Here is a 19,564-nt window from a genome sequence, read left to right as displayed (position 1 = left end):
ATTTGGAATGGAAGGGTAGACAGAGTATTCTATCCTGTTTGTTCCAACCTTGAAATTAAAGATAATACACTTAGATATCGCTGTATCATTAATTCCCAGGCCCCCCCTTTCCTCCCAGTAGGCAGAATTATTTTAGGACACAGAACTATTTTAACAGAAGTATGCATACAAGAATCTGTTTTAATTGGAGGAAGTGTAATGCCAGCTCCTGCTACATTGTGTCCTTATGATTTCAACAACTAATGCAGCTGGAAGCTAGTCATACATTCAAAAAAAAAAGGATGGATGTTGAAATTTCAGGATGGAAATTACTGGCGCTAACTGTGGGAGAAATGAAGATAATTTCCCCCCATCCTAAGTGGTGCTTTGTCTTCTGTGTCAAAAGCAGCTAATCAAAGCCTACTTTGCAGCACAGCATCACACACACTGATTGCCCAGAGGCTTCTGCAGCCAAAGAGAGTTGCTATGGGGATCAAGAGGGCACTTGGAGACGGGATCTGGGGCTTGGCTCTCTCCCGTCCATGGCTGCGGCTGGAGTCACAGGAATGAACAAAACGGAAAGGAGGTGGCAGAGAGGCACAAGGAAATGCATGCATGTTAAGAGGAGGGACTGCTGTAGGTGGAGACACTGGAATGGAGTAAAGCAAAGGCACGAATGCATCCGGCAGTAGTGGCTCTGCTTGGCTTGGTTGGACCTGATTCCTGCCGTAGAGTTAACCTAGCAGAACTACAGGAAAAGTCTTGACGGTAGCAAGTCTTCATAAAGATGGGATCCAGCTCATCTACATACCGGCCCAAGTATGTGTATTTGGATATCGGGGGAAGAATTCAGAAGGTACTTTTCACTCATTGTTTCTTTGTCGCTAGGATCACATTTGCATTAAACTGGAATCACGGCTCAGCTGCTGCTGCTGCTGCTTTCCTTTTCTATGCTGTGAGCTTTGATTGCATCCTCATTCAGCTGAAAATCTGTCACCTCTCCTTTGTGAAGCAGCCTTGAAATATGAATGAGTCCATTTCTTCACAATCTTTCATTTTGCAAATGACAATGGTAAATGGCTGGAGAACTCCGAGAGCAGCCTTCCGGTTTCAGGATAGCAGAGATTTGGAGTGCCTGTGTGTATTCTCACTTGTTTGTACAGTTTCTGTGTGCTCTACTAGAGATGTGAATGCAAAGTTACAGAGGAGTTTGGAAATCCAGCACCAGTTCTTGTGCCAGCAGTTCACAATGTAAATACACAGATCCAAGCATTCGAGTGATTTAAGTAGTTTAGAGCAGAGGAAAGTGTATTAAAATTATACTGAGTTCCTTTCCAAAAATAAGCTCTGCTTTTCATGTCCTTTAATACTCTCAAGGTGACTTGTATGCATATTCATGTATGCGCATGTGTGTTTACACGCACATGCACAACAACAAACTTCTATCATAACTTCAAATATTGATTTAGTGGTGGTGGCATTAGCAATGTGTCCAAGTTAACAAAGGAGCTGAATTTGCAAGCTAACTGGGGCAAAATTATAGTCCATGGTCGGCCTTACCTGAGATGCCAGAGGGACCCCAAATTCTTTACAAGAAGCAATGATTTGAAAAAGCCAAAGTGTCTTATTTTTTTAGCTGTATACTCCAAGTCAGTATGAAAAGAGGGAATTGCAGATGGATTGTTCTCCTCTTTCCTCTGAATATCTAATTAGCCATGAGGACTAATTTTAGGATAAGCATCTTCTCTTCTATTCTGCCTTAATATAGTCTACAGCAGGGGTCAGCAAACTTTTTCAGCAGGGCGCCGGTCCACTACCCTCAGACCTTGTGGGGGGCCGAACTATATTAGGGGGGGATGAACAAAGTCCTATGCCCCACAAATAACCCAGAGATGCATTTTAAATCAAAGGGCATGTTCTACTCATGTAAAAACACTCTGATTCCCGGACTGTCCGCGGGCTGGATTGAGAAGGCAATTGGGTTGGATCCAGCCCCCGGGCCTTAGTTTGCCTACCCATGGTCTACAGCTATGCCACTCAGGTGGGGGGGGGGGCTTTCCAGAGATAGCTTTGTTCATCAGACTAGCCCTTTTCTATAGTTTTATAGAACCCTTGCCATGTAATAGAATGGGTTGGGGGCAGCTTTGCTCTCAGGAGAAAGTCTTGCTGCTGGGTCTAGAGTAGGGGGAATAGCAAGGGTGCTAGTGGCAAGGGATCGTGGAAAAATAACAAAAAGTGAATAATAATAATAATTTAATAATAATTTATTATTTGTACCCCACCCATCTGGCTGGGTTTCCCCAGCCACTCTGGGCGGCTTCCAACAAAGACTAAAAATACATCAAAATGTCACACATTAAAAACTTCCCTGAACAGGGCTGCCTTCAGATGTCTTCTAAATGTCAGGTAGTTGTTTATCTCTTTGACATCTGATGGGAGAGCGTTCCACAGGGAGGGCGTCACTACTGAAAAGGCCCTCTGCCTGGTTCCCTGTAGCTTTGCTTCTCGCAGTGAGGGAATGGCCAGAAGGCCCTCGGCGCTGGACCTCAGCGTCCGAGCAGAACGATGGAGGTGGAGACACTCCTTCAGGTATACTAATAATAATGCCTTGCCTTTTAAAATTGCAGAGAATAGGTGAAGAATGACTTTTAGCAACCCTGGCAGTGATGCAGTGCATATGCATACTTCTCAAGCAGTTTATACCAAATAAGGTGTTATGATGTCACAGGTTCCAAGCACAGGACCCTCGCACAACCATGGTGATGCACATTCTTAAAAGGTGTTGGAGACTTCAGCTGATGCAAAATACACCTAGAGTTTTAGCAGGGCCCATCCTACAGAGCATGAGACTCTGAATTTCATGGGCTTCCAGTCCATTTCCAAGGACAATAAGTGCTGGAAATTACCTTGAAAGCTGTAAGTGGCTGTGGTACCCAGGAAATGGAAACCACCTCCTTCCCTGCTCCCCCACATGATTCTGCCTGCTCACTGTGGTCATCAGAAGAAGCCCCCCTCTCCTCAACCCATCACCATCATAGTTTCAGTTGGTGGAGATGCAGGGATGGACCTTTCACTTTTTCCAGGAAGACCAGTTGGCCTATTCTTCGTTGACATGCTAGCATATCATCGACAGCATTTTTGCTTTTACTTTTGGTTTGGTTTAATCACAACCACTACTCCTGCGGTGCTATAGTGTTGTGTGATTGCTGCTTTGCAGTTTGTGGGTGTTTTTAAATGAAGTTTTCCTTTATTCTTCTGGTGTCTTGTGAGTCACTTTGGGGGCCCTTTGGCCCAAAAGAGGGGGCAGAAGTATTTTGATTAATAATCACAAATCCTATTAATTACAATATCTGCAGTAAGCAGGGAGATTTCATTTCCCCCAAACAACTCGGCAGGATGGTTTTGACTGAAGGGGAAATGCAATTTCTCACTGTTAGGGGATATCGTCTGGATTCTCCACAAATAACACATTTCTCAGATGAAGGGAAGAAACAATTTGGAAAGATCCTAAGGGTGTTTGACAGCATTACTATATCCCACCAGTATCAACTTTCTCTTTCCTGCTTCAGTTTCACCAACGATCATTCTAATGGGTTGTCTAGACTGTTTGTGTCTTGGCTTGTCTGCTTGAGGCCTACAGAATCCAAATGAAGTCCGCTGAGGGTAGGCTGGAACTGCAAAGATAAGCAGACAGCAGCAGGTAGCAGAAACCAACAACTGGGTGGTAGCAGGAAATCTGGTGAAGGACAGCTAAGAGGAGTATCTAGGTCATCAGGATAAAGAATTTGCTGAACCATGGATCAAAGTAGACAACTTGCTCCAACAAGTGCCAGAATTGAACTGATTTCCTGTATGTTGGTACAGACCATGGTATCTGAATTACGGTAAGCTCCAGCCCTCCTTGGTAAGGAAGGAGTCCTTAAACAGTCTATGCCCTGGTCAAAAGGAGCAAAAACTTTTTTGGTGCTCTGTGGTTTGTTGAGGTCCCTCTGGCATCTCAGAAAAGAACTGTGAGGACCTGGGCATTTGGTGAGGTAGATCAGATGGCAGATGCCTGCTTGTATGGCCAAGGTTGCTGGCTCCTTGGTCCCTTTCCAACAGTGCTTCTTCCTGTTTCGCTGGGCTGCAGAGGCAACATGCTATATCTATATCCACTGGGGACTGGAGATGCTTTCACGCCTTTCTCTGAATTAGTACCTGTATCTGGCAGATTCTGATCATACACAGAGAGATGAAGCAATTTTGCATGCTCATTTAAACCTTCCAAAGCTGGGTGAGAAGATGCAAAATTGTAGGTTCTGTTCATGAGAAACAATTCAGATGGCCCATTTGCCTCAAGCATCTTTGGATCTAGAAACAAGCAGCCAATTATTAGGATGGTGGTCATGTGATTTGGCCCTAGTTGACCTCATCAATACATTTCAAGCATCACACAAACATAATACAGTGGTACTTCGGGTTACATACGCTTCAGGTTACAGACTCCGCTAACCCAGAAATAGTCCAGAATGAATTAAGTACTTAACCCGAGGTACCACTGTAGGGGGACCGTGATAGTGTCCCCTAAGGGCATTTAAAAAAAAATCTGGACCGTGATAGTGTCCCCTAAGGGCATTTTTAAAAAAATTACAAATTAATTAAAAAAAAATTAAAAATTGCAAGCCATAGCCAGGTCTATGTGAGGGCAGAAGTACTGCTTGTCCTTTGCCCTTGGATCACCCTTCATTCTAAGCATGTATAATATATGTTGATGCATATAAATTTCTTAATCATTCTTTCTGACTAATATGTACAAGGCTTCCAAAAAGCAAAATGTCAATCCCTCTCTAATGTTTGGTCTTTGTATCTATAGTGATTTCTCTGTGACTATCAGCTCCTTATCATGAGCATAGAGAGGTATCTGAATTCAGTTAAAAAGAACGACCCTGGAGCATTAAAACAACTTATTGCCGGCTTATTCCAAAATCTTGATTCTATGCCTCCTACCAGGTACAAAATGTCATATAATTTGAAAACCCTTCATGCAACACTTTCTAAATTGTCTCCCCACCCCACAAAAGAAAATAATAATAATTTGGAGTGAAAACACACACAAGCATCTGGCTTTATCCCAAGATTACTCTCTGAAGAGCACTTATATTATTGAAGGACTTGGAAGATAGATAGCTGCCTGAAATTCTAATACAATAACTTGCTGTCTAGATGTTATCCGTTTCATTTATCAGTGGTGAAATTCTATCTGTATGATGCTTGAGGGGGGGAGCAGAATCTGGGAAGTCAGGAGAGGCAGATTCTATCTCATTTAGTCAGGGTTCAGTTAGAGGTAACGCTGGAGATTATTTTTCTCCCTGCATAAAGATATAATTAAAATAACTTGAACTTTCATCTCCCAAAGAATGTGGTTGCTGGTGGGAGCTCATTAAATGAATTCTAAGCTATCCTTCGACTTGACCCCACAGGGAGGCAAAGTCCTCCTTGTGCCATTGTCCCATATATTTGAAAGGATTTCACTGCAAACTGCAAATCACAGCACTTCATACATTACAAAAGACATGGGCATCGGAGCATGTGAGAGGGCTACAGATGAGTAATACCATATATAAAACCCCTATGAATGCATGGATCCAATTAGAGGAAACAAAAAATAAATAAAATAAAAATAAAAAAATACCTTCCAGTAGCACCTTAGAGACCAACTAAGTTAGTTATTGGTATGAGCTTTTGTGTGCATGCACACGTCTTCAGATACACTGAAACAGAAGTCACCAGACCCTTATATATAGTGAGAGGGTGGGGAGGGGTATTACTCAGAAGGGTGGTGGGAATGGGTAATTGGCTGATATGTGTGGTAGACTGTTAACAACTGCAATTAGTCTTACTGGAAAAAGGAGGGGTGAGATGGCTAAAAAATAGCTTTATCATTTATAATGAGATAAGAATCCAATGTCTCTATTCAGACCAGGTCTCTCCATGGTTTTAAGTTTGGTAATAAGTTGCAATTCAGCAACTTCTCTTTGCAGTCTATTTCTGAAATTCTTTTGTAAGAAGACAGCTACTTTGAGATCTTGTATAGAAATTCCTGAGAGATTGAAGTGTTCTCCTACTGGTTTCTTTGTCTTGTGATTCCTGATATCAGATTTATGTCTTTATCCTTTGGCATAGGTTTGGCCTGTTTGTCCAATATAGAGAGCTGAAGGGCACTGTTGGCATTACTCACGGACCAATTAAAATGGTGTTGTTAAATTACATATGGTATTTACAAAGGGAATGTGACATTCTAATAAGAGTAGGGTGTTCCCCTTTTCCATCAGAAGGCCCTGCTTATTGGCCCCACTGCTAGCCTTCATTTGAAAAAACAATAAATGGGGGTGTTGGGAACTCTGGACAGGTATCTAAGAAGTAGATTTTTGGGAACCAACAGTGGAAGATGAGAATGTAACTGGGTGTATTGACTGACTCTTCAGTGATCCATCTTTGAGAGTTGACCAGACAAATTGTATCTACCTCCTATCAATGTGGAGTGCAAAGCGTGAGAAAAATATTCCCCCCTGCCCCAAAAATAGGGGAGTATGGGTTAGATGGCAGAGAAGAAAGCCTGCATGATAAGGTGTTAAAAAAGAAAAAAAGCAGGTCAACATAGTAACCTCTAGAAGCAAATAAGCAGAGGAGTTGCCTTCCTTCTGCCATTAGAAGGGCAAAATAGGTACATTACAAATATCAGTAAGTAAGCAAGACTGGTGGGAAGGCGGGAGAATAGTGGGCTAAATAGTCCTCAATAGCCACTTGTCAAAACAGAATGTAAATACCAGGAGTGGAATTAGAAATGCAGACATGCATTCATTAAGTGATTATCCAAAGAGGGAGAGCAAAAGGGTCTATGGTACCATTCAGCAGGCGCCTTTTGTTTTAACCTTTAAGAGCCTGTGAAAACTATTATGCTTATGCCGTCAATTAAGAAAACATATTTCCGAAACAGTTAGTTAGTTGGTGGCCTCTGTTTTTAAATTTTGATGTGTTTTTTTATTGTATATGCCTATTCTTCTTATAAACCACTTTGGTATTTTTTATGATATAAAGGTAAAGGTAGCCCTGACAGTTATAATTTTATAATGAATGATTTTAGAGTATTGTTTGTGTTGTACTTTTGTACTGTTTTATTGTTCTTAGCCGCCCTGAGCCTGGCTTCGGCTGGGGAGGGCGGGATATAAATAAAATTTATTATTATTAAGTCCAGTCGCGAATGACTCTGGGGTTGCAGCGCTCATCTAGCTTTAAAGGCCAAGGGAGCCAGCGTTTGTCTGCTTCCGCAAACAGTTTTTCCGGGTCATGTGGCCAGCATGAGTAAGCTGCTTCTGGCGAAGCCAGAGCAGTGCACGGAAATGCCGCTTACCTTCCCACCAGAGTGGTACCTATTTATCTACTTGCACTTCGTGCTTTTGAACTGCTAGGTTGGCAGGAGCTAGGACTGAACAACAGGAGCTCATCCCGTCGCAGGGATTTGAACCGCCAGCCTTCCAATAGGGAAGCCCAAGTGGCACAGTGGTTTAACCCACAGCACCACCCGTGTACTTTTTTATGATATAGCAGTATATAAATACATTCCTAAATTTATTTATTTCATAAATACCACTTGACTATAAAAAATATAAACTGAGTTTAAGTAGGCTCTAAAAGGCTAGCAGCATTCTTTCAAAGCAGGGCTGGCCTGCCAATGAGGCAAGGTGAGGTGACTGCCTCGGGTGGCAGAATCCCCAGCAGATCCGGCCTCCAAAGAAAGTATTGCCTGCTGCCACCATGCGTTCCTAGGAGGCCAGATCTGCTGCCTCTTCAGCAGCCTCCCCCCATCCCACCTCCACAGCATCCTCTCAGCAAATAGGAGTTGCCATTAGTCTCCTCCCATCCCTAGGGAGGAGATGGTGAGGGCTGGCCTCCGGGGTTCTGCACCCACCTATCGTGATTAAAAGAAGCCTCCTTTCCCCTTGCTACGGTCTTTGATTTCCAGTTCAGCCATCAAGTAAGGCTGATTTGATCTGCCAATGTTGATCTTCACTCTGCCTCTGTTTCTGATGTAGATCTTCCCTCTGTTTCTGATGTAGATTCTTCCCTGGTGGGTGGCGGCGTGTGTGTTTGTGTGTGTGTGTGTGTGTGTGTGTCATTTTGTGGTTTGCCTCCGGTGCATTGAGCCAGCCCTGCTTCAAAGGCATATTTTTGGTGTGATTAAAACTGAATTAAACAATGTGATGCTTTAGGTATTTGATGTTTTGAAGGAATAACAAGTGATAGCAGCATGGCTATTTCAAAAGGCTATGGTAAATATTGAATGCAGCTGGAGGTAGCTGGGGGAGATGAGCAAAGGACAAAATGTTAGTTCAAAATAATTATTTTTCAACACAGTTTTGGGCCAACTTATCTACGCTGTAGCATGTTGGCTAGTGATAGAATTGCTGAAGTAGTTCAGGCCAACACTTGATGTAGCTCAACATCACAACTACAAGTAGCTGCAGATGCCTCAAAAATGTTTGGAAGCAGGATGTGATGATAATGATGCTCATCTCATCTTGTCGAGCACCTATTAGAGGCATGCTGTTCAATAGTTTCCAATCTGGATATCTTGAATTAGATAAACCCCCTTCTAGAAAAGATAGAAAAACAGAAAATATATTATCAATATAGAAGTGGTTCCTATTTCTAAAAATTAAAAATGGGCAGAGACAGAAGCTACAAGTCCAAATCCTGACCTAGGCTCAGTAGAAGTTCAGAATTAGACTTCTGATCAGAATTATGTATTATCTTAGTCAAAATCAGCACAAGTTTTCATTAACTGTTTTGGAGAGTTTGAAATGGAAATATCAGTTGTTCCATCTGCAAAACAGGTTTTGTGTTTTGTGACATTTAATTAGAGTTTTATGACTAGAGTGATCCCAAACAATCAGGAATATAAATTGTGTCGTTACATAAGGAATGTAACGACACAATTTAGGGCACATGTAACTCAGTAAAAATGGAGGCAATGTTTTCAAGGCTGGGCACATGAATAATCTTAACCAGTAAAAACTGAAACGTATTGTCTCTCCAAACCAGTAAAATGCTCTTAAGTTGCCTGGAGATGTGCAGCACGTTCCCTTCCCATTTCCAGCCTATTTGCAAGCTTAAAGAGGCAATGAGTGTATAAATGATAATTTTAAAAATCCTTATGTGAGTAATTGGCAGATTGCAAAAATGCCATGGGAAAGGCGAATGCAAAAGGGGAATGTAGACAGCATTTCTTCAAGAACACACACAGACTTGCAGATACAAGTGCCCCCACACGTCTGCAGCTGTAAGATGCAGAGATGTAAGCGTTTCTTACTTGCATGTGAACCCAGAATGCAAAAGGACATGCCAGTCTCTCTTCTGTTTGCATGACAAAGCTGTTCTGTGTATCCTGTTTCTAAGTAGGAAACATGAGGAAGCTGTGGAGTGGGATGGATTTCTGAGATTCCTTTCTGAAAGGGGCAAGGAACAACTTTTTAACTACCGTAATTTTCACTCTATAGGACGCACTTTTTCCCCTCCAAAAACTAAGGGGAAATGTGTGTGCGTCCTATGGAGCGAATGCAGGCTTCTTTGCTTCATCAATAGCAATGTGAAGCCTCCGAAGCGCAGAGGGAGCGCTCCCTCTGCGCTTTGGAGGCTACGCATTGCTTTCCCTGAAGCCTGAAGAGCGAGAGGGGTCGGTGCGCACTGACCCCTCTCGCTCTCCAGGCTTCAGGGATAGCCACCTGAAGCCTTTGGAGAGGGGGAGAATTTTTTCCCCTTTGTTCTCCCCCTCTAAAACAAGGTGCGTCCTATGGTCAGGTGCGTCCTATAGAGTGAAAAATACGGTACATTGGGACCTATACATATAAAGTGGGTCTACACTGAACAGGGAGAAGAACCGTGTCACCCGCCCAGCTTCCAGTGTTGCCCGTCTGGATTAGTCCTGCCCCAATGCACTGAGTTGTAGACATCTGACAAGGATGACTGTGCTAATGGGTCTTGGTTGTATGGAGCACTTATGCTTGTAGGGGCAGCTCATTAGATGCCTACACTTAATTGCAAACACTGGGGTGTGTCACTGAATGACACAGGGTGTGTGTCCAGTTGTGTGCCCCTCCCAATGGTCACTTGATAACTTCATCTGCTTAGGGCGCCATATTATGAAAAATTACCCAAGTCCACCTCTGATTGTGGTTCACACTTCCTAGACCAGTCTGCAGTGTAGATGCTCATTTTGAAAAGCAATTGCAAGGCTTTATTTTTCTTTGGGGTCAGCTATGTACTGAAAGTAGCACAGCAACCTTTCCAGGTGGGTGCTTCTTTTTTGGGAATATAACAGCCCCTTTACAGCATATTGCTATTATTTTAAAAAATAATAATAATTCTGCAGTTCATATCCTGAGATGCTTATCAAATTGCTTTATGAATCATGCTGCTTACCTGGGCCATTTGCAAAACCCCAGGGTAGGAGAAGCCAAATGAACTTTCATTAAACTGCACTGTAGCATCACATATATTTATTACATGCCTTGATTTGGCTTAGCTCTCACCTCTGAATGCTTGGGGAAAGAAAAACAGATGCTAAGTTTATTATGTCCTCCAGTTTTGGTCTTAATTAACCAGGATAACTATCTGACTTTCATTTGTTCCCAATTATATTACCATATCCCACTTATATTGCATTAATTCTGTTCAATGGTAATTGATTTCAAGGCTCAGTGGCCCAGCACATTTCAGAAGTTCATTCTAAGTTCAACAGCAATAACATCAGATCCCAATTTATTGCATCCATCAGCCATTAGCAGATTGGTAACATTCGGTCTGTCTATTCATTTGCTCTGTCAGTCCCTCAGACCACTGTCTGCTGGGATGTTTCCTTCTGCTATGATTGCAGGAAGATTTGTATTTGAGTTATTTAAAGAAAAATAAAACATTTCTTTATTTCTATGACTGTAGCTAGATAGGAATATCAAAAACCTGCCTCTGTAACAACCAGAACAGCCCATTTGTTCAAAATGGGGTTTTGCTTTTTAAATACCACCTTTTGTTGAGAAAGATATGCCCCTCCTGAATAAATTGATTTTTAAAAATGAAGCCCGTGTGAGCTTTTATTTATTTATTTATTTATTTATACATACATACATACATACATCAGAAATGTTTTAATGGGAATGAAAGGAATGTGTTCAGGCAGGCACAAGATGTCACTGCTGTTGTTCTCGTTTAGCTTCTTAACAAGTTTATCCAGTGTTTCTCCTCTGAGGGGGAAGGGTGAGAGGAGGTATTGGAGGAAATTGGAACATGAGATAAAAGTTTAATATTAAATTATAATATGATATTGATAATAATTAAACTTGGAATAGAAAAGGGGATAAGAGGTGAAAGCTATTATGGGAGAAAGAAAAGAATGTAAAAGGACCTGGGAGGAGGAATGGTTTGTTTAGGGGGAAGGGGGAATAAGTTACAAATTGAGGGTGAAAGAAGAATGAGAGAAGAAATTACAGAGAATGGTAAGACATTTTGAGAGGCATGTGGAGACAGGAAGGAAAATGTTTTTATATTTTTAAGCCTTCTCTGCTTAGTGCCTCTGGATAGCAAATTCTGCCTAAAATGGGGACTGTCACGAAAGCTCCAGAGCAAATGTCTGTAGATAGCTTCAGAAAGACTGATTTTTAATTATAATGTTCTCTCCTGAACTTCTCAGTGACTCACCTTCCTCACCACCCACACACTCCACCTGATCCAGTACAGAAGTATTATAATGTTGAACCCACGGCTTTTTTTTCAGGGGGAACTTACCAGAACTCAGTTCCGGCACCTCTCAGGTGAGTTATGGCACCTGTCATGTAAGTGCCATTGCCATTATAAGAGAAACAGGGACGTGTTCATGGCACTTTCCCCCCTAGAAAAATAGCACTGCTAAACCCCCTTCAAGGCTATAGGTACTTCCCTTTTCATAGCCGCTATAGCAGCACTGCTGTTTCTTGGCAGCACATACAGCCCTCAACTTTTTTTTACCTCAGAAGCTTAACTAGTTTTATATCGGTGATCTTCTCCACTAAGCCTCTGACTGCCAGTTCCCAAGAATTACACAAGGGGAGATCTCTGTTCCACTCAGGTCTTGCTTGTTGGCTTCTCCTAGGCTTCTGGTTGGCTACCATGAGAACAATATGTTGGAATAGATGGGCCATTGGACTGATCCATCAGTCTCCTTCTCTCAGGCTAAACACTTCTGCCTCAGGATTGACTGATTCTTCACATTCTTTCATGCAATTTCCCTCTTCAGCATGGCTTCACTTACACATAGGCTTCAAATCTTCTGGGGAAAAATGGACTGAGAATGGCCTGATATCTCTGGTGGTGATAATCTATATCACAAAACACTGCTGTGTCTTTCACTGGTGCTTTTTTGTGAGGCTATATGAAATAAAATGATTTTGTTTATTTATTGCATAGATAAAAACTAACTTGCAAAAATTACAGATTGCTTCTGTGTCCTCTAGCAGTTTACTGTGTCCAGCTTGTGAATGTGTGTGTGCACATGCAAATTATGCAATTCAAGTTGGTGTGGCTCAGATGCACCAACTTAATGACAATTTCATCAACTTTACTCTCTTATTAATGTTATTTCTAAAGTTTGGCTTGGATTATCAAACTGCCCTATATTTACTTCTTCTCTTCTCAGACATAACCATATAAAAGAACTTAAAAGGCTTGCAAGAGTAAAGAATAGGAACCATATTATATTCAGTCTTATGAAAATGTTAGGTAAATTAATGCTTTATCTACAGGGTATAGAATAAGATTGCCTTTGGAAGTTCTCTTTCTTCGTTTTCTCTTAATTGCTTCTATTTCCTTTGGAAGGTGGCCTTCAGTAAATACTGTAACTCAAGAGATATCATGGAACTCTTCTGTATTGCAACTGGTTTACCAAGGTAAATATTTTTCCAGTGCAGTTCTATTTTTTATGAATGCTACTTGTGTTACTTTTCCAAAGGGCTTAGAGTGACCCCAACCGAGTATGAGTATTCTGAAGACTACGAGTGTGAATTGGTTGGGTATCATGCTAGCTATGGCCTTTTCATAATAAGGAAGAAAATAGGGATCTCAATGAAATTACAGCATGGAAAATATAATGTAAATATATTCACTTTGTTTGTTTCATTTGGAAACACTGTAATCTTCTCCTTTTGGTCTCAAAAATAGTACCCATAAGCAAAAAACATCTAAGTAACAACCACAAATAGCACAACATAAAAACTAATTGAGTAGAACAACATACCTGCATGAAACTCCAAGGAGACCAAACTCCTGATAGAGCTCTGAGCCCATTGGGATAATAGCATGATGTCAAAAAGCAGAAAGAGAAGTTCATCTAAATGCTGAAAATATGATAAAGAGATCAAATTTGTCATTAAATTTAAGTGTCTTGCTATTGTCTACAAGCACAAACATGAAATATAAAACAGAATAAAACAATCAAGTATATAATATACAGCAATCCAATACATTCATTTATTTATATTTATATAAAAACATTTTTATACCATCCTCTTAAAGGTAAAGGTAAAGGACCCCTGACAGTTAAGTCCAGTCACAAACGACTCTGGGGTTGTGGCGCTCATCTCGCTTTACTGGCCGAGGGAGCCGATGTTTGTCCGCAGACAGTTTTTCCAGGTCATGTGGCCAGCATGACTAAGCCGCTTCTGGCGAAACCAGAGCAGCACACGGAAACACTGTTTAGCTTCCTATTTATCTACTTGCATTTTGACGTGCTTTCGAACTGCTAGGTTGGCAGGAGCAGGGACCGAGCAATGGGAGCTCACCCCGTCATGGGGATTCAAACCGCTGACCTTCCGATAGGCAAGCCCTGTGGTTTAGACCACAGCGCCACCCGCGTCCCATATACCATCCTCTTACAAAAAATTAAATGAATATACAAATAACTCCAAAACAACCAGAAGCAAAACAGAGGCACCTTTACTGCATGATTGAAAGGAAAGGAGGTAAGGAGTCAAATGTACCTGACGGGAGTGACAGCTCCACCACTTGGGTGCTATTATGGATGCTTTTCAAAGGAGCCCTTCCTGCCTTTTATAGCTTCCTTGAGCTCCTCCAGATGACCTGTTAACTGAGCATTCACCCTGTTTGCCTGCACAAAGTTTACATGGAGATTATGCAATGTTTGACCTTTATGGAGCATTTGTTCTGATTTGCTTTTATGGGGGTTATATGTCTTCCCACTAATCAGTTGTCTATCCCACACTTTTTAGTACATTTGCCTCTCACTTTTGTAACTACAAAAAGTTGGGTGGGGAGTTAAGTGGCTCTGTTGTACCAGAGTGCTTTAATTCGTGTTTATGCATAAATCTACATTTCCAGAATGTGATTAAATCCCTCCCACAAAACACTGACATCCAGGAAGCAACTCTTGACTCTGGATCTTAGACATGTTTGTAACTTTCATATTCAGTAATATGCATTCTATCTGAGCTTCTGGTATCATGGTTTGGAATAACTTTAAAATTAGAACAATGCCACATTTATATGCTGCTTTTCTGCTCCTCAATAACCAACCAAGTTATCATCAATAGTACTCAAGCATCTAAAAACAACAACAACCCAGTCCTGGGAGAAAGTGGAGCAGAAGAGGTGGGGGCAGGTCCTTGGCTCTATGCCAGCCTGATCTCTCTCTCCCTCTTCTTCACTATCCAGTCCTGCAGCTTCTCCTGCCTCATAACTCTTGTCTCCTGGCCGTTACAGGTTCCTCCAGTTCATTCATCCCTGCCTGCTCCACCACTGGTGGAGAAGTAGCAGTGGCATAAGCGCTGACTTGGGGTGAGATAGTGCTAATTTCTCATGAGATCTCACTAAAAACATGCAAGATCTCTCATATTCCACAAGATCTCACATGTTTTCAGTGCCGCTTCACCACCGGGGGCAGAGAAGGTGGGGCAAATGGGTGACACCTTGTGGGCTTCCACCATCTGAGGCAGTGGCCTCAACCCACCTAATGGCTGTGCTGGCCCTGTCTGGCCCGTCTTGTTCCTGCTCATGTGTCTGCCCACTCCCCTTGAGAGAAACCAACATTGAGATTTTATTACAATCAAGTGTTATATAAAAGTTGTGAAATAAGTAAATAAATTTGAATCTCTCTCAAGCACAAAAGCAGGGATGAGGCAAAAAAAATCCCTCTCTGAGAGCAGGAACATCATTTTCATCTTCTGAAATGAGAACTAAGCCTGGACCTTATTTTGGATATCAAGGACATAGCAGCATCACATAGTTCTCTTACTTCTGCTGGCTCTCAAACATCTCTCCATCTTCTCAACAATGTGCACAGAAGTGGAATACAGTGCCATCCATCACTACTGACATCAACAGGAGTCTGCCATAGACTTCCTTTAGATGTGGAAAACTCCCATAGGGTTGCTGATCTGGCCTGTGCCACCATCATTCTGTTTGGACAGCAATGCTGGCTTATGTGGCTTACATACCTGTATTACATACCACCTGAGTGGCACAAGCAAAGCAGATGGCACAGTAGGGCTGCACTGCTTACTCCCCAGCCGAATTACTGCTGGATACCAAGAGCTGGGGATGACAAGGAGGTGACAAGGTTGACAGACCCATCCCATTCCTCCCTATTTCCACCCTGGTGTGGAGGAGCGAAAAAGCTGAAGGGTGAGCAATTCAGCCTCTCCCACACCGTCTGCTACTGTTCATTTCAACAGAACTTGCACTGATGGAACCTTTTGAGGGTTGGATCATCCAGTTAGAAATGCGTCATACTTTATCTTAAAGACTCATTGATAAACATTATGTTAAATGTTAATAAGTAACATACGGTTTTCTAAATGACTAATAATGTTGTTACAGAATCAAGCAGGTGACTACATTATCAGTGCTCTTCTAATGTCCTTAAGCTAGGGCCGGCCAGAGAACTTTTGGTGCCTTAGGTAAGATGTACCACCGCTGAGGAAGGAGGAAAGGCAGTGCAGCCACTCTGCAGGAATGTCTCCTTTTTGGCAAGTGTCCGAGACATGGCAAAAAGGGACTGTTCCATAAGGCGTTGCTGTTGCTTCCCCTGGCATTGGCTTTCTGCTGAATCAAGCTGCCGGCGAGGCCAGGTCAGGATCTCCCACCCCCTGTGGAGCATGCCACCTGAGGCAGGTCACCACAGATCGCTTCTTTGGTGCACTGGCCATACTAGGGCTGCAGGGCAGACAACGTGGCACACCTTTCTAGCCACTTTCCACCTCTCAGAATTAGCTGTCTCGCCTCATGGTACAGCTGGCCCTGTCTTAAGACATCTGCTGTTCACAGTCACCCATGTTAACCAGTCATAAATTGCCCTTGCATTAATAAGTAGAGCCTAGAGCTTTACAAGTCTGCAGTGCAATCAAGTCAACATTCCTCACTGTTGCTGCTGTGTGTGCCTGCTCTCTGCTTCCATCAATATAGGTCAAAGCACATCACCATTAGAAATTTCAATAAATATTATTTTTAAAAAAAACACATCACCAACCTGTGCTATGTTGCCTTAGAGGTTTTAGTTAGCCATCTAAGCCTTTCAGGAAGAAATTCATTTTTCTCACAAACATGGATTCAACGTTTTATTTCAGTTCGCCAATTCAGAGATGCCAGGATTAACCTGCCTGGCAATTGTGAGCAATATTTGACCCAGAAAACAGGTCCCCCTGGCCTAGATATGCATGGGCTGGATGTAGCAAGAGAAAGATGCTCAGCATATGCTCAAATACACTCCTCTCTGGAGACCCTGCAAGTGCCAGAGAAAATAGTCATAGTGCCATCAATTCCCAAATGCACAGATGCTCAATCTGTTGTTTTAAATGTGAAAGAGATCTGACTAGCATCCCATAACACCCTCCCTACATGAAAGCCACTATATAGGGCAAGTGGAATCTGTTCCAGATCGCAGTATCTCTCTATCCAGAACCTTAAACCCCATAGAGATCCAAGTGGCAAAACACTGAGAGTCTGGTGTAAGAAACTCATGCCGTGTGAAAATAGAGAAGCAAATAATCTCAAGGAGCCAGCTTTCGTTTTTCTGCTTCCTTCTCTTGTATTCACATGTCAGACAGGGATCAGGGCTCACCTGCAATGTCAGACATACCTTTGGCATTTTGTAAATAAATGCATTGTGATGAAGCATTCTGGAATGTGCTAGAAAAGGTGCTAGCAGGGACTGGGAAATTATCCATACTAAAACAAATGCAGTAATGTCTGACCTTGGTGGTATAGATTTTTTATAAGAAATGAAGTTTTGCCTCTTAGAAGCAGGCTTACACATGAACAGCCAATGCAGAGGCAGTGAAACTGAAAGAAACTGAAGAAACCTTTGTCCTTGTTTATTACCAATAGGAATGTGCATAGGAGAAAGTGGCTAAGTTTCATAATAAGTGAGGGTTAGGATTGGAGCTCTCTTCGAGGCCAGCTGGGGTGACCCGAGACCACTTTAACCCTTAGTTGCCTATCCCTCTGAGAAGACCTCTTCTGCCTGTTATAGGAAGCAAGGAAAGGAAAAGCTTCAAGCTTACTCATTGCACATTACAGGGAAATGTGAAAAAAAGATACAAGTCACCTGCATTTCCTCTTTCACCACTTCCTGTATCATAAGAGAGAGAGAGCTCAGAGTAACAAAACAATGCAAAAGGTATCGCTGCTTATGACAAGTATCAAAGAGACAGCACATGCCCGTTTCAGAATTTTACAGCAGGGATGCTCCATGTAATGAACCGGACTATCTCATTGGATATATATATTTGGTCACTACATATTAATTCTACCTTCTCATTTCCATCCATGTCACTAGAAGCATACAGATGAACTATGATACAGTCAACAACTGCAGGAAGTGGTAATAAGAACACGTCCACAAGCCATGTGCCGCTTGTGGAGTAGCCACACTCCCAGCAGCCATGCATTCAGTGCTAGTGCAGAAGGCAGGCTATATGCATCTAGGTGTACAGGTAGCCCTCAGTTTATGCAGGAGTTGCATTCCAAGGCACCACACACTTTGGTGAAATCGCGTATGATTGAAACCCATTTAAAAAGCCCGTTCCGCCCCAGCCCCCTTTCAGTGATGTCTTTATGACATTTCTGGGTCATTTCCAGATTTGTTGCACATACAGTATTGAATGTGCTTAAATGAGGGACTGCCTGTACATGCATATGCCTCTTCCACACAATCATGAACTCTTGAATGGTCAGGGTTCTTGTTTATGTACATGAGGCCTGTAGGGCGTAGCTTCAGTTGGGCACTCCCAAACTAGTTTTTGTTCTTCTCTTAAATAATCTTAGCCATTTTCTTTCTTTCTCCCAGGTTGCAACATTTGCTTTGACTTGTCAAAACAAAGATAGTAACTTGCAATTAAGTGGACGAGGTAGCACAAGAGAGTGGTTAAATAAACATAGCTTTAAACATTGTCTTCCAGGAATACAACAATTTCACTTTTCACAGTAGATGACTGTATGGTATCCATTGATCCTACCATGCCAGCAAACTCGGAAAGGTATGTATGTTTTCCTATAACCAAAGCAAGTCCAGAAGAATAATGGTATTACTTATCAGTTGTATTTTATTATTTTATTTTTGTATGTAAGGCATAGAGAATATGCAATGGAAGACAGCAAACATTTACTAAGAGTTTCCCCCCAGATCGAATCTCGTCCCAAAATAGCAACACTCACATGCAATAAGGAAAGTGATTACACTGGAAATACACTGGAAAATGTGGGATAAAAATTGCTTGATACCACGCTGTGTAACCTTACTGCTAACAAATCAAAATGAATGCTCAACCAAGTGCCAATACCATCTCACCTCCCCACAAAGTCTGTGCAACCAAACCAGGACAAATGCTCATTTGTTGTTAACAATTTATCTGTAAGTGACCTAAAACTAATGCAGCTCTAAGGTTCCTTTATTTATTTCCCCCCTTAAAATTATATGCATGATTACAGCATGTGTGGTTAGATTAGACTGGATTATTAGAGCATATATCTGTGGAACAAAATGCTGCAAAAAAACAGCTAATGTGAAAATGCTTTTTTCCGTCCCACTCAGTTTCCTCTGGAGACTCACATTTCCTAATCCTCCTTCTACTAAGAGAAGCAAACCAAAACATTATTCTGCACACAGACATTTTTGGAGGTGTGTACTCATTAATGCATAGCCCAAGGCTCTTCTTTTCCCAAAGCTCTTCATAATTTTCCCAGGCTTCTTACGATCTGTTCTGGTCGTGTTACTTCCCCCGCCCCCTGCCCCACTGCAGTTGCTTATGCTGCAAGTTTTATTCACCATTTTCTTCCCAGTCTATTCCTTGTGCTCAAACAGGGAATGTGCTGCAGTGATCAATTCATGTTTGTGTGGCTGCATGTGTTGTCGACACTGTTTGAATGCAGCCAAGAGCCTGTGACACTCAAGCGGAAAGGTCTTTGTGAAATGTATGTTCTTTCCCTAATTAAATTTTGAGCATAAGCAGTTCTACGAGCAGCCCTTCTTCCCATGTTTCATGACGCTTGCATCATTTGAAAATGCAGG

General features: G+C 42.0%; 1 protein-coding gene across 4 annotated transcripts in view; it reads left to right on the top strand.

Moving 5' to 3' along the window:
- Window positions 1-289: 289 nt before the first annotated feature.
- PDE9A (phosphodiesterase 9A) overlaps window positions 290-19,564 on the top strand; it is a 66,373-nt gene continuing 47,098 nt past the window's right edge. For 2 of the 4 annotated variants that reach the window (XM_081907955.1, XM_081907954.1), the window contains exons 1-3: window positions 290-835; window positions 12,862-12,932; window positions 18,456-18,533. In XM_081907955.1, the coding sequence (XP_081764081.1) occupies window positions 767-835; window positions 12,862-12,932; window positions 18,456-18,533 (218 nt within the window). In that variant the 5' untranslated portion in view covers window positions 290-766. The remainder of the gene's footprint in view (window positions 836-12,861; window positions 12,933-18,455; window positions 18,534-19,564) is intronic. The other 2 variants (XM_081907957.1, XM_081907956.1) reach the window with 1 other exon arrangement.

The sequence above is a fragment of the Podarcis melisellensis genome (assembly GCF_964234715.1).
Source record: "Podarcis melisellensis genome assembly, chromosome: 4".
NCBI classification, from domain to species: Eukaryota; Metazoa; Chordata; class Lepidosauria; order Squamata; family Lacertidae; genus Podarcis; species Podarcis melisellensis.
Note: the sequence above shows the minus strand (reverse complement) of the source record. Positions and strands in the feature narration are given on the sequence as shown.